Below are 16882 nucleotides of genomic sequence, written 5' to 3'. Positions count from 1 at the left end.
GCAGTCCAAGATGTTTAAAGACTGGGTACATGATCACTTGAAGTACCGTAGAGAACTGATTCCACTGAGTTCTATTGGGTTTTCTAGTTCTTCTACCATTAGGTTCTTTGAGTTTATTGGAAAGGTTCCTCTCATTTTTAAAATGATAACTGCAAAATATCCTATCCATTTGTTTGTCTATTGAATCTGAAAAAAATCATTTTAATTGTTGAATTTAGTTATTATATCAAAACATGACTTTACACGTTGCAGTCAGTCTTTGAATGATTGCATTTTATAAAGAAATACTTTAATTCATTTTAATTGAGTGTGTTTACTTAACTCTAATTTTCTAGTGTGTTTTTCAATAATAGCTGTGTGTGTCTTTAAGATAAGACAGCACACAGACACAGCAAAGCGGAGCCTTGGCTATTTTTTTTAAGCTGTTGCTAATTTGAGGCTGACAGAAGAGGTAGTTTAATTAGTGAGCTGTTAATATCTATTTAAGTGAGCAGCCAGGGAAATCTCTGCTGGAGCAAGGACATGCAAATTCCTGGCCAAGCTAGTCTTCCTGCCTCACTGCCTCACACAACTGTTTTAAAGGGGAATATACATATACACATACACATACACATACACATACACATACACATACACATACACATACACATACACATACACATACACATACACATACACATACACATACATATACATATACGTGCGTGTGTGCAAAAGTATTTTCAAAAACATGGAAAAGAAAGTGGGCATACAAAAAGAGTTTGTGCAAACTCACAAAATTCAGTAAGTTTTGGTGTACTGCCCACTTCAAAATATCCAAATTAGTATCATGAAAGACCTAGACTTTGGATGGCCTTACCTTCAGTCTCTGCTCCACACTTGCTGGCAGCCAACCATTGGACTGAGCAAGGGTTCCCCAACAGTGGAGTTAAAGAAAGGACTGAAAGAGCTTAAGGGGTTTGAGACCCCATAGGAAGAACAACAATATCAACCAACCAACCCCCCCAAGAGCTCCAGGGATTAAACCTCCAACCAAAGAGTACAAATGGAGGGACCCAGGGCTCCCCAGCTCCATACATAGCAGAGGATGGCCTTGTCTGGCATCAATGCCTGGAGAGGCCCTTGGTCCTATGAAGGCTCCATGCCCCAGTGTAGGGGAATGTCAGGGTGGGGAGGCATGATTTGGTAGGTGGGTGGGCAAACACCCTCAAAAAAGTGGGGGGTGGGGTGGGGGTGGGATAGGAGGTTCCCTGAGTGGAAATCTGGAAAGGGGATAACATTTGAAATGTAAATAAAGAAAATATCCAATAAAAGAAAAGAAAAGTAACGAAAAGAAAAGAAAAGAAAAGAAAAGAAAAGAAAAGAAAAGAAAAGAAAAGAAAAGAAAAGAAAAGAAAAGAAAAGAAAAGAAAAGAAAAAGGCCCAGACTAGTGATAATGAAAGACAACAGTGATGATTTAGGCTATTTAACTTTGTAAAAAAGTACCTATGGACTGTGACAATCAGGGTTAATGGTGAGATGCAACCAAACACACCAAATAATCAATCTACTTACTTAAGTACTAAAGCTGTAATTATTCATCCTTAGTACATGATTCATAACCATTTGTAAAAAACTGAACTGGCATTTAACGTTTTCATCTCCATAGCAAAAATATGATTTCAATTATAAAATAAAACATAAAATTTGTTGCATACTGAGAAAGGAGTGGGTGGGTGGATGAGGGAGCATCTTCATAGAATCAGCGGAAGAGGATGGGATGGGGGTTTGGGGAGGGTAAACTGGGGATGAGGATAACATTTGAAATGTAAATAAATAAAATAAACAATAAAAATGAAAAATTATAAATTTTAACTAGTTATTTTAAAAGCACATTCTTAAATATAATAAAGAAATTATTTACACTTGAATTTAAGAATAGACTCTTTAGAAATCGAATCATAATCCTTAACATCATAAATTAATGAATTTATTCTCAAAAGGAATTATGCTCATATTTCCAATGAATTTCTAGGTAGAGTTAAATTCTGAATTAAGATTAACAAAATTTAAAGTCAGTTACATGATTTAGGTTCAGTGGTAGATACACTGAATAAATGTGCTCAGTAACTGTGTTTACTTATGTGTAAAATTCTGCCTAGAATATTCATTATTTATCACTGCGCTGTGCGTTGTGCTTCAGGCTAATGAAATAATTTTCAGAAATTCAACCACTAGGACTAATAGCTACCATTATGTGAAAACCACTGAAAAATCATATATAAGAAACAAAATACTTGGAGATATCAGGGAAAGAGAAGTAATAGGTTTTATAGCAAACAGACCGGAGCACCCAAGAGTATAAAAACTCTCACCTGTTATTATGAAGGACGTATTTATAAAATACTTGTAAAAGACAAGCAAGTTCAGTTATAAAGCCCCAAACTTGACTTGAGGTAAAAAGCTGATCTACAAATTCTTATGACTTCCCATTTTATTTTCATTATAGGAGGACTGATCTTATCATTGAAAACATATGTACAGTGATGAAACAGTAGTTATGTTCACAGTTGTGGTTACAAAAGTATCATAAAGGTAAAGTTGCTAAAATCTCAGGAATCTGTCTTCACAGAATTGATTAATCCCAAAGGGTAGAAAAAATAACCTAAAATGCCTGTTTATCATTATGACAAAAGATATTTTGTTGAGATGAGCTTTGTGTTTTAAGTCAGGCAAATGTAAATATAAAGAGTTATCCTTGTCTTGCTCAAGGAACAAAAGTATAAATAGAAAGATAAAAATAAAAGTAAGAAAAAAATCAGCTTCTGTATTCTGATTAATATGAATTAGCAGATTGCTTAAGTGGCAGTGGCATTCAAGGGCAAGAAAGTCCATCGGGTACATGCCATCGAATAATGGTGTGTAACATGGGACTCAGGGTCATTTTATGTGGGACTAAGTGGCATCATATGTGAAAGAAAGCAACCATACAACAGAGACAGGATTATGCTTGTTTACTATTTCCTACTCTGTGACAAAAGTATATTTTCTTTTCCTAAAAGACTTCTAAGGAATTTTATGGATGTCCAGTCTATGAAATAAAACTTAATTACATTCACAAAGAGTTAATATAAAATCAGGAACAGATCATCTTTATTAGTTTTTTATACTTATAATAATTTTGATGTCTCATAATTTCATTTATAGTTATTTGAAACTGTATTGGAATTTAATTTTACTTGGGCTCATTTTTTTTGTAAAAGTACATCAACATAATGCAACAAATATATTGTTTTCTAAACTTTTATGGATTAGTTTTAGTTATTTTACTGAGCTTTCAAAGTTTTTTTTGAATTTTCTTATTACTGAAATGAAATGTTATTGGTTGTCAATAGCATTGTAGAACTTTCAAAATTCAGAGCAACTAATATTCTTAAAATCACTTCTGTATATTTATAACATTACATCTTTAGAGTAATATTTTGAGAACTTTAAAATGCAATGGTATGCTTACAAGTGTGTTTAATAGTTCAGGAACATCTGTGTGTGTGTGTGTGTGTGTGTGTAATGAATATGAAAACTGAACCCTACCCCTGGGGCTTAAGATGATTACTGATTCCTTCATCTGCCATAGTAAAACATTTCTTACTTCCTTCAGGAACCAGGATATTCACCCAAATTTTTGTAGAGCACAACTCCAGCTGTGTTATTGCCTTATATTTCTCTGCATTGGGTTTCATAAAGTGAATTTTGTCAGAACACACATGTTGCTAAGAAATGAACTGAGACACTTTATGTTTCTGTGAGCATGTGTCTTTGTATATGTGTTTGGTATAGTTTTGTGTATGCATGCATGTATAAGGCTGTGCTTACCCATGCAGCCTGTAAACATGTACTGACCAGAATTTGACATAATTTATTTTCCTCTATCCATCTCCTGCTTATTTTTTGATGTAGGGTCTCTTACTGAGTTTATGGAAATACAAGGCCATACCTAGATTTTCCCGAATTCTGGACATTAGAACCGAGATCTAGAAAACCACCTCTCCATCTAATGTAGAAACTATGCTCACATCACTATCCATGTGCTTCCTCCTAGACTTTCCAGATAAACACGTAAAGAATCATGACAAAATCAATTAAAATATAAATAAATACCATCTTACAAAGAATGTATTTCACAAGATAGCATACGGTATATTTTTCAGATTTCTATATCCTTTTATTGTTCTATCATTTCCTACATATATGATGAGGAAGTCATTGCAGTATGACTACATCACAAATTAGGTCCACAGACAAGGGAAAACTGCCTATCTTCTTATGAAGCACGTGAGAGCTTTTCTGAGTTTGTGTACACCTGAAAGCAACGATAACACTGACATCTGGATTTGAATTGACTTCCTGTCTGCCGCTTTTGCCCAGATGGTTAGGATAACTCTATTTTGGAGGTTAAAATGATTTTCCAATTGTTAAACTACTGACAATCCTTCCATGTCTTGACATTCATTTCACTATCAAGCCTAATTTATGTGTTGTTCTGAGTTTTAATGTTATCAACTGTAGATCTTATTTTGTTGGAGATTTTAGAAGATTATTTCAGGATTTAAAAGGCACTAAGTAAACAATCTCCATGAATTTTACTTCAGTATGTGTAAATTATTACGACAGTTCTCCAATCTATGTCTTCTTTATAATCCATGTTATATGTGACAGAAGATGGCTTTACCTGACAGCCATGGGAGGGAAGGACCTTGGTTCTGAGGAATTTTGATGCCCCAGTGTCGGGGGATGCTGGAGAGGTGGGGCAGGAAAGTTTTGGTGGGCAGGGGAGCACCTTCATACAGGCAAAAGTGGGGGATGAGGGAACGTGTAGGTTCGGGCATTGGGGGAAGGGTAACCGAGAAGTGGAATATCATTTAAGATGTAAGTGAATGGAATCATTAATGAAAGAAAGAAAAGAAAAAGTATATAAATCCTTGCCTCACCTACCTTCATAATAAATAATAGTTTGATACTTTATGCTGTTACATGGAAAATCATCCCAAAATTATGAGACCTAAAACAATTACAAATTTCATTAGGTCATTGACACCAGTGTGTGTGTGTATATATATATATATATATATATATATATATATATATATATATATATAATTTTAAAAGATTAATTTACTGAGTGAGATCTATCAATATGTATTTAACACAGGTAGAGAAATTTTCAAAGATCAGGATATTTCAATCCAATAAAATCACTTATACATGGAGACTTTTATTTTTCTGTAATTATGAAAAAATATTTCAACAAATTTTTATATGAATGCTTTCATATTGTCCCACTTTATGCTATGCTGTATATAAAATCTTTGAATATTTATTCTTTTGAATTGTAGAAAACATACATGTATGTTATAAACAATTAATTAAGAAATGATTATTTCTTTTAGCAGTGGATTTATTATGGAACTGTAATGGAACATAAAATTGCATTTGTGTGCAATTTATGAATATTTAAAAATCTTCAAATGTATATATTGAACTTGGAGATAGTTCCAAAGAACTATTAACTCACTTTGACACTGTCTTATTTTAACTCAAAGCTTGTAACATTCTCTTTGCAATGTTTGTATTATGACTACAGATTTTAATCATAAGACATCAGCATTTGATCATTGTCAATATATATAGAGAAAAATATGATGTTATCGTTATCTTAGATTTTTCTAATTTCAGCATAAGTAATACGATTTTAATGTTGTTCCTAAAAAGCTGCTTGTTTTTGCTTAATCACACTATATATAAACACGTTGTATTTCCTTCACTTAAGATTTTCTCATAGAACACAACCTGCGACTAATGTTCACTGTATTCATGTCAATGTTATTATTCCTGAGTGATAACTCGGTTCATGTGTATTGCCTTATGATGTAAGGTATCCTTAAAGTTCCAATACTGTGAAGATATTCAAATTATTCATCTGGAAATGTTTTGTTCTATGAACATTATTTTATCATGAAAATACATATTTATGCATATGTTAATAATACATTGGACTTAGGTTTTTGTAATCACACCCCTAACAAAGAATTATTTAATGAATCAACAACCCTTTCACATTAGATACATATTCTGTGATATGCAAAGCAGTCATGTAAGTCTGTATATTTTCTAGACAGATAACCACTGCAAGACTTTTTCTTTTAAATTATTTTCTCTAAATATGTATAGCAAAATGCATGAATATATATATATATATATATATATATATATATGGCTTTATAGGAACAGCATATAATCAAGGACATTCCAGAAGGTAGCACTTATATCTATATTTTTTTATGTGACAAACAGCATTGCTTTACTTGCATTTAAACTTCAAGAAATAAAGTTCAAGATAATGTAGTTGTATTTAGTAATATATTTAGTCGTGTCCCTTTTAAGAATTTATTCAAGAAGCTTAGTTAAAAATCAGTAAAGCACAGAATGGATGGTAATTTTTTTCTACTGTTGCATTACAGCATTCTTTGATAATTTCCTCTCAGAAAGCAAAAAAAAAAAAAAAAAAAACAAATTATAATAGTATTGCTTATCTATACTTATTTTGAATTCTAAGGAAATCACCCACATAACCATCACGGTTTATTCCTGCAGGTGGTTTACTAAAGAATCGGATAAGGAAAGTCAAAAGAACTTTTATAAACTATATTCGAAGTTTAAACTCTGTGTAGTTTCTATTAAAGGAGCAAAATTCATGAGGGATGTGAGCTTGGAACACACAGGAGTGGTTCAAGAGAGACATCAGCTTGCATTATTGATAGAAATGTCCTCATGTTAGCTCCCTGTAAGGTGTTAAATTGCTAAGTGGAGATTTATCAATATACCTTGTTACGTTGACTTGCTGGAGAAACTTGTACAAACACTGTTGGACTCACTACCTTAGATATCTTTGCCATGTAACTATGAAGTTGTTCCGATTATAAACCACGTAATTTTATCTCTACTTTATGTTTCACTGGCAAACATGTCTACAGTGTAACTGCTTTTATTGCTTCTTTTTTGTTATTTTAAAGATTTATTTAGCTTTCTTTTGTGTTTATTTTTATGGGTGTTCTGCCTAGATGTGCCTATGTATCACATGCCAATGTCAGGCCAACAGAGGTCATAAAAGGGCATTGGATTATTTTGACCTACAAGTATGGTTGATTGTGAGTCATCATCTAAGTGCTTGGAATTGATTCTTGGTCCTCTGGAGCCATGCGTCCACAGACCCTTATGTTACCTTTTAATGCTGTATGCTTTAATTCTCTTTTCAAACCATATGTAAGCATGAATGATCATTTAAAACTCCATTTTAAAATTACAATCAAAAGACAGAAGTATCGTACTAATATTCTATATCCTCCAGATCCTAAACCATGGAGAACTCCTGGAGTTACTCATAAAATTTTCAGTAGAAGTTCTCAGTCACTTCTGTTTAAACTCACCCAATTTAGTAAACAAACAAACCAAAAAAAATGGCAAACTATTTAAATAAAATGCAATAATAAATAATAAAGGTTTCACAGTTTAATATGTCACCATATTACATGGTGGATAGTAGTAATACAAATATCTACCATTTTACACTTGTAAAATTTTATTTCTAACATGGCAGAGGGAGGTTATTTGCATCGTTACTATACAGCAAAGGGAGTTCTGCAGCAAAGAGGGTGCTCCACATCTCAAATGAGACACTGTTCCCATAATTTCCAGGAATAAAATGTAATTGTACTTTATATTTGCTTGTTTTAAAAAGTACAGACAGAGGCCTTTTATTTTACAAAAAAGAAAAAAACAAACAAAACGAAAAATAAAAAAAAAAAAACACAAGAATTGTACCTTATTGAAATGAGAGAAAAGAATTTCATACTGTTTTGGGGTATGTGAAACCAGTGATCTTTAATAATCTCATCTTGTTCTAGTATTTGAAGTGAAATAAAAGATATGCTTCCAAAAAGGGAGATGAAATGAAGAAAGACTCGTGAAAGAGATTTGACCTAATTATGTTAACATGCTTAATATGTTCTAAATTCAGAGCTAATGTCTTCCAGAAGATTTGGCAATAAAATATGCCACATGAAGGATTTTATGGCAGTCATAAGCAATAGTAGATATGGCTGATTACTTTAGAAAATCATATGGTCTTTAAAATGATAAGCCAAGTAGATAATGTGGAATATATTAATTTTCCATCTGTGTTGTTAATATCTATAATTTCCATATCAGTATTTATGGCAAATATATTAAAATTTTTAAAGAGTCAATATGACATTATTTTGTATTTTTTGCAAGACATGATTTCTCTGTATAGTCCTGGTGCTTGCTCTGTAGACCCTTACTGACCTTGAACTCTGAGATGTGCCTGTATCTATGCCTTCTGAATTCTGGAATAAAGGCATGTGCCACCACTGCCCAACATCTAAAACTGATTTTTAAGAAAAATAAAGGACAAAAAAGGGACAACCCCTATAAAATTATTTTGATGTCTAATTCTGATTGTCTATCCTTTCAAAAAATGAAGTCAATAGCTTCAAAATAATTTTTTGCATATACGATATTGTTTGGAGAGTTATATAGCAACCTCTGTACTTAAGTGCCCTTTGGACAAATCAAGTCCTCTTCTCACCAACACTGAAAATCTCCAATGAAGAGGTTATATTATTCATTTCAAAGCAATTATCAATGAAGATTGCATCATTAGAAAAGCACAAAAGCATTTAAAATGCTATAACACATCTCAGAACAGATGGATTTTAAGCTTTGATTTTTGAATCTACTTAACATCAGAATATGCTATTTAAGCCACAAAGAAATACACGAAGAAGACAAACAGAAGTCATTTTAAAATTCCCAAAGACCAAGCAGTAGATGAACCTTGGAGAGACTCTCAAATTTTTTTTCCTTCCATATTTTTAAATGTTGTGACCCAAATAATGATTTTGGTTCAACTAAAAACCTGAAGAAACATACGAAAACAGTCTTCTATTCACACACTTTTGGCCAATAGACCAAGTCACCAGAACAAGCACACAGGATATCTTAAAGCTGCAGAAAGAGACCCCCAGGACAACATAGATCAATGCTTTCTTTTCAGTCTGCCAGTCTGTCAAAAATCTTGTATGGCTTAAATGATAGACATTCACAGTCTTAAAGTCCAGTATCTTTACAGAGTTTGTAAAGAGGGGCTTCTTAAACCAGCAAATATTCACAAAAAATGTACAACTAGAAATTTCATGCCCTTTCTCCATCTGATAAATCTAGACAGAAGATTCTTAATATGTATCACTGTCTTTAAAGGTTCAGACTAAGACTTTTTTTTACTCCTGCTTTATAGACACAATATTGCTTTGTATGGACTAAGGCACTGGGGGGGGCAATTAAACAATAAATGGAACTTGTATATGTTTGCATCTTCTGCAAATATGGTCTGTAAATAAAGCTTATCATTTTTTTCTTTATTCTATATAAAAGACTATGCACAGACCTGAAACACACTGCCCTCTGGTGCACATACTGCATAAAATAAAATATTTATAGAACACTATCTGAGTAGTCACAGACAGAAAAATGATAAGCTAAAATTTATTCTTCACAAATGCCAAAAACTGGGAGTTGTCCAGTCTCCCCCAAAGAAACAATCCAAAGCAATAATTTGCCTAAACATCATTAATGCAAATATAAATATGATCTAATTCATTTAAGTGACCCCTAGTACTCATCTGTTCGATGGACTCTCTGGGCTATGTGGGTATAAGCAGCTTTTGCTTGTTCCAGTATATGACTTCTTTTGTACAACTTAGAATTCACGTTTTTAAAAAAACGTTTGCAAACATATCTGAGACATTTTTGTGTTGTTTCCTATCATATGCATCTGTCTGGCGCTCATTTATATTAATACTTTCACTTTTTTCAAGCTTAAGAATATACAATTACTTTCTTGTAAACGTAGACAAGTGGACAAAACTTCTCAGTTACTAATTACAAGATATTTATTCCCATTTAGGCTGAAGATTAATAAAAGTTTTTAAAAGTAATGATAACCCTGCTGTTACTTTTCATTGGAACAGCCCTTATTTACACACAACCTCCAAGTATGATACTTGTAATTGCCTTTCTTTCATACCTGTATATCTTGTATCTTGTGCTAAATCCCTGTCGGCTTCTGTCCACAAAATCTGTGTACTCCTGTGAGCGATGGAAGGGTCCCTTATCAGAGAGGAGCCAGTCGAAGGGGCTTGTGGCATGCTGGTCAGAGACAGCAGCAACCGCTAAAACCCAGCAATGAAGACTCAGTACTATCCACTCCCATAGAGCCATCAGAGAGAACAATTCAGCACCAGCTCTGCGCCGCCATATCATGCTTCCACTGGGGACTTAGAGCCTTCATCCTCTCAGCTTTCCCTCAACACCTAGACAGAATACAAAGGCAATTAGTTACCCTTCAAGAGACTACATCTACTGAGGTGCTGAGCTGCCATACTTTTCTTATCTTAGCCTATTAAAATGTTTTTAAATTAGACTGTAGCAGAGTTGAACAAAAAAAACAAAATTACCTTTTGTTTCAAAGCTATATAATTTTTATGTTTTGTCTAAACTTCTAGTTCAATAGAAAGTAAAATCATTAAGTAAATTATACGCCATGTCATAACAATGCCATCCAGTGGATTATTCATTAAATATCTTAAGCCATAATAAGCTTGAGCAAATATGTTTCCTGCTAACTTATTTGGAAAATTCTACATAATCAAAATAATAGCATTTGCTTATTAAATTATTATATTAAACTATATAAAATTTATATTAAATGAAGCAAATAAATAAGTGCATAATTAATTTTGACAATAGGTATGTTTTATTTTCTAATTTATTTTTAATATTTACATTTATATATATATATATAAATATATATATATATTTATATACATATATATATATACACACACACACATGTGTGTGTATCCTAACATGAATATATATATTATATATAGATAGATATAGCGTGTGTATGTAAGTGTGGCTTTAATATGTCTGAATTCACATACGCATGAGTCACTGTGCATGTGTGGAACAACCTCATTGAAAACAACCTCAGATGTGTTCTTCTTGCTCTCCACTTCCTTTAAGATAGGCTGTTCTGAACAAATGCCGGTAATACTTGTCTAGAGTGTTTTGGGGATTTCCCCTCTCTGTCTTTCTTCTCTTCATAAGAGTGTTGGGTTTGCATTTGTGCATGCTAACACTCCTGCCTTAAGATGCTAGTTTGTTTGTTTTGAGATTAAACCCAATTCAGCTGATTGAGCATAATCAGCTCTTATAATTATTTCAGGGGATCTGCTTATGTTTGTTTTAAAGACAAAAATCTATGCAGAACAGACTGCCCTCCAGCTAAATCTGTCTCAGTCTCTTGACTCTTTAGTGTGTACACCATTACAACTAGCTATTTTATCTATTTTGAGAAATGCATTTTAAGTAAATTATTCAGATAACGTCTATATTATCTAACTAAATGTGGAATAAAATAATTACTCAGAGAACACATTGATACATAAGTGTATGTACACAATCAAACATGTGCATATAGACAGATAGATAATAGCTAGGTAGGTCAATGTTTATGATAGTATAAGAAAGAAAGTATAAGTACAGAAATATCTCTTTCATATTTACTTAAACTTTTGGCTTTATCACTGGTGAAATTGTAATTAAATTCTTCTCCAGTGATTTAAGTGATCCATGTATATACTGTGTCTTATCCATACATAATTGTATACAGTTCTTGTGAACACAGAAACTAAACAATATAGAATATTCACAAACTTTGGAACTAAATACATAATACTATACCCTTCCAAGAATAAAGTAAGAGACATATAATCCCAGCAAAATACCCCCCGTGTGTAATCCTACAAATAGTTCTGTGCTAGGCTGCCTATGTTGTATAATGTCTATGTATTATGAACAACATGCTCTAGAAATACTTGACCTTAGTTGTCTTTCTCATTCTTTTTTTTAAGTGACATTATAAAGAGTTCACATTGTCAGTTGTAGAAACTTTTAGGGTAGAAGCTTTATCCTGCAGAATCCTTCATAATATAACCAAATTCACAATAGTAAGTCAACTATTTTGTAGTTGCTTGCATGTCTTTTGCATTCTTTTGCATTCAGATGAGAATTTGATAGCCTTAATTTACTGTTCTATCTGCATCTCCCCATATTTTATTTAATCTTCAACTGCTTCGATAAAAGAGCTACTTAGAAATAATTTGTAAATAAAAATATATAATGATGATAACAAAACCACCTGGACCACAATTTTGAACTCTACAAACTTACAGAAAGTGTCTACAAAATACATTGACTTTCCCGATCGCATTAAATAGCTCCACTCTTCTGATTAAACAAAAAAAAAAAAAAAAACTCTTTTGTAAGCAACATAGAAAATTATCACATGGAAGTATTTTAAAAGCAGTTCATTACCAGGTCTTATATGGTATGATAAAAGTAGGAACATATGTGAATTATTTCATAGCCACTGCTAGTTTACAAACATCATTGTCAAATTAGTTCAAAACTTTCAAATGTCTTAGTTAAAATTAATGTATCTACACTCTGTCTCATGTATATGAGGCCTATATTTTAATAACTTTGCTGTTAATCTGCATTCATTGATTGTGGTATATGGTGTAATATACTTGGCATCAATAAATATTATTAGTCTATGCCAAGCATTCATGAATTTCTACTTTATTTTTCAAAGAATTGGACTTTTAACTTTTTCCAATAAGAATCTGTATTGCACAAATGAACTCAGAGCATACATTTAAAGACATTATTTCTGTTAAGTCTGTATTAATATCTAACCTTAAGGGTAATGATTTTGATATGAAAGAAATCTGTAGCCACACTGTCTTCCAGAGCTTTCTGATTACCAAAATATACTTTTGACTTATCTGCTGAATTTATATAAATAAAGATGATTTGTGTGACAAATAACTTGGAAAAATGATACCTTAAAATCAGTACCATGGTCAGCTTCCTCAAATCAATTGTCCAGTATCTGGGAAGTCCAGGTTTGGATAAAGGCTCTTGCTTTAATTCATGATGGCTGTGAGATCTTTGTATGGTCTGAAGCTGCCTTTGTGCCTTGGTTTCCTCTCTTGAGCTAGGCACACCTCACTGATCTTTTGCTATTGGACTGAATGATAGACTGCATCACCCTTCTATAAAAGGTTTTATGAAATAGTTTCTCAAGTACTACATAGAGCTGCTTTGCCCTTTGTTTTACTAGTACAGTGGTAGATGCTATCTGAGAATAAATGCCTAACTGCAGATGCACTGTCACAGGATCCAATAGTGAAAAAAATCAGTAAGATAATAATCAAATTCATCAAGTTTCTTCCTCAGATTAAAAAAAGCTGTAAAGTGATCTTTACCTCCATGAATAACTATAAAACCAACTGACTAAAATTGGAACTAAAATTGTCGATGCAAACTGTTTTCTAGCACATTTAATTGTCTAGTATTCTTTTGTTTGTTTGCTTTTGTTTTTGGAAACAAGAACAATCAAATAAAATGAAGAAAATGAAAACAAATCATAAAAATTAAATAGAAAACCATGACATTTAGTATGATATGTATTTTTTATGATTAGTATTGCTAAGATGTCCTTTCTATAACAAAAGGAATTAAATACAGAAACTCTCACTTTAAAAAAAATATGTTACATATAATATTGTTATAAATTCTATTTCATATAGTAATACTCTATGTTGAGTGTTATACGTTCTAAATTTATTTGCAAAATATCAACAGTCTTTAAAAAACATACTGCATAAAACATACAAAAATGATGTGTGCCAGAAATAATAATAATAATAATTAATAATAAAACAGGTATTCATGTAGAGACTCACAATTCCTTCTTAGCTCTCTGTGATCCTGCTTCCATTTTAATACCTTATATTTATCTAAATCAGGATATAAAATGTATATGAAATTCATAAAAAATTAAATATTATCAAATATTTTGTATAATATTACCATTGAATTTCTAATATGACTGAAAGTATGAATATAAAACCCAATGTTAAGGATTACTCATCAAGGAAGCTACTTTTGCACTGTTATCAATGACTGCAGGATCACAAGTGAGAAAGAGGGACATAGAAGGCTTCTTTGATGACCCCTCCCCACCTCCAAAGTAACAGCCTAGACAAGAAGCCATCAAAGAGAAGTCTTAAAAGTTGTGATAAGGATGCCCAAGTGTAGTTTTCTACAAATGATGGCTTCTGGGAGGAATGCAGGTTGGGAGGAACTCAGTTTTCTTTAAGGCAAGTAGGAGTTTGAGCATGCTACAGTAAGCATATGGGTAATACCAATTGAACTTGTGGGTTTGTTTGTTTGTTTGTTTTTCTTTCTTGGAAATTCTAAAATCATCAGTCAAAATATCATGTTAGGAAAAGCAATAGAAAAAAATAAAAAAAAATTCACTGTAGTATTTACAGACTTTAGACTGGTAGACCATGTCTGAGTCTCATCTTTGGCACTGCAATGCATTTTTCATTAACTTATTGGATGTTAAGTAAAAGCCACTTTTATTTTAAAAACAACATGGAAACTGTATAATTTCTCCATATAGATATATTATATTCATTTACATTGACTTCTGCTCATGTATAAATATTTTCATAAAATAATTCCATCAAAAATTCCTACTTAATTTCAACCATGGGAAAACCCATGGAAAGTTGACAAACCAGTATAACAAACACATCTTTCCAACCCTCATTCCTTCTCTCCCCTACACCATGCTGTCAAAGGCAGGGAAAGATCACATATTTCTAGAAGGCTGTAGAGCAGCATTTAAAGTCCTGCCTCATGAAAGGGCTACACTATTCCATAGGCTTTGCTTCCATGCTTAGCAATGAAGAAGTTGGCAAACAAAACACAGAAACTATAAAATAAATATGTTAGCTATGCAAATGCTATATTTATTTTAAGAAACACATGTATATAAAATATATTCATTTAAAGAAGACATTTAAAATATGGAATCAAATAATATATTTATAACATTCTGAAAATTAAAATATATAGGGTATAATTTATATATTACATGAATGTAATTTAATTGTTGGATTTTAAATAAAGAATGACCCTGAAACAAATGTCTGTTAAATTTATAAGAAATGAATAATGGGTTAAAAGGTATATATTTAGCTCTAATTTTTCAACATTTTTTGAACAGTGATTGCTCAATTTCAGTGTGGTATAGCTCATAATTTAGAAAGCCATAATACAGATACATATTATCTACAATATGCAAAATGTGATAATTTGTAGATGGAAGTAGGTCATTGTTGTGACTGGGGATACTGCTTCTTTGGCAAGGAATATAATACAGAAATATTTCTGTCCTGAAAACAGAACCTGGTTCCTCTGCTATATCAGCAAGAGCTTTTAATTCAGAGACCTCACTACAGCCACAAGCAAAACAGTCTTGGTATTAAAAGTCATTGACACAAGTATAAAAGTGATTACATATTCCATAACACATCATTGAAAAGGGGTATCAAGATCAAGCATGTTATCATGGTTGGAGAACACAAGTAACATTTTGACTATGTCATTTTTAAAAATAATTTCTACCGATAAACAACACGTGTTACTATCAAACAGATCCTCTACGAGAAGAACCAAGAATAGATCTCAGTGTGGCTCTCAATGTATATTCCACAGTTTTGTCACTCTTCATTTCGATAATAATAAAATGGAGAATGAAATTTGAAAGCTTAAAATGCCTTTTCCATAGAAGGTCAAAAGGATTGATTACTTGGAAGGAACTCGATAATTAAGGTGAAAAAGAATATGACGGTCAAAATCGTGTGCTCTTTACACAGTTTTCTCAACCAAATTAACAACTACCAAATCCTCTGATATGACAAGCCTGTCACTAATATTTTCTTATTTTGATACACAATGTGGCATATGTTAGTGCATTGCCGTGTATTCTCTATAAAAATGAAGTTTGTAATAAATTGGAGCGAATACTGAGAAATGGTAAATTTGAAAAACACATGCCTATACAAACATAAAACAGCAAGTTTCTCTGTGTATGTGCATGTATCTACATGTTTGTGCCTTTTGGTGTTCGGTTTTGTGGCCTGATGACTTGTGAGGTTACATTTCTTTATTGCTTTAGTGAAATGGTAATGGTAGTCTACAATTTTGGACTTAAAATATCCTAAAATTGTTTTACTTATACCAGACATTGGATTTTTTAAAAAGGTGATAAATTGTAATGTAGTGAAATAAACTAGATTTTGTCATTTTTTTAACAGAATGAATTACGAACATGTTACAATATTTACCCATAAATTTTACACACATACAGGACTACCTTCTTCCCTTCACTTTAGTGGGTGTGTAGAATGATTGCTTGATTACATGATTTTGTAAGAAGTATGAAATGTAATATGTATTAGTGGGAATATTCTAACACTAGCTATTCTGATATCCTTGACATAAATGAGAACTACAAAAATCTTAATTTATTTTGCACTGATAGTTTTTTTTCAACAATTACAATGTATTTGTGAATCTTTTAAAGCCAAACATCTATAAACCACAGAGAGATAGATGTATCAACAGTCATCAAAGTAACTAGACTAGTTATTCCTGGACTAAATAAAATTATCAGTGAAAAAAAACATTGATATTAAAATTCTTTTGGAATGATAAAGATAACTTTCTTTAATAAATTAATTTTTCATGAGTTATAATTATTAAAATTAAGAGCATATTAGAATAATAAATTAAGGATATATTAGATTGATTCTTCAAGATTTTCTGGAAATTTTCAAT

General features: G+C 32.0%; 1 protein-coding gene across 3 annotated transcripts in view; it reads right to left on the bottom strand.

The window, feature by feature from the left end:
• Brinp3 (BMP/retinoic acid inducible neural specific 3) overlaps window positions 1-16882 on the bottom strand; it is a 372378-nt gene that overhangs the window by 342846 nt on the left and 12650 nt on the right. For all 3 annotated transcript variants that reach the window (XM_021165977.3, XM_021165986.3, XM_029483285.2), the window contains exon 2: window positions 10143-10428. In XM_021165977.3, coding sequence (XP_021021636.1) covers window positions 10143-10378 — 236 coding nt within the window. In that variant the 5' untranslated portion in view covers window positions 10379-10428. The remainder of the gene's footprint in view (window positions 1-10142; window positions 10429-16882) is intronic.

Source organism: Mus caroli, unplaced genomic scaffold (genome assembly GCF_978045245.1).
Source record: "Mus caroli unplaced genomic scaffold, Mus_caroli_1 scaffold_1, whole genome shotgun sequence".
Classification (NCBI taxonomy): Eukaryota; Metazoa; Chordata; class Mammalia; order Rodentia; family Muridae; genus Mus; species Mus caroli.
The sequence above is the reverse complement of the archived record's forward strand: the minus strand, read 5'-3'. Positions and strand labels throughout refer to the sequence as shown.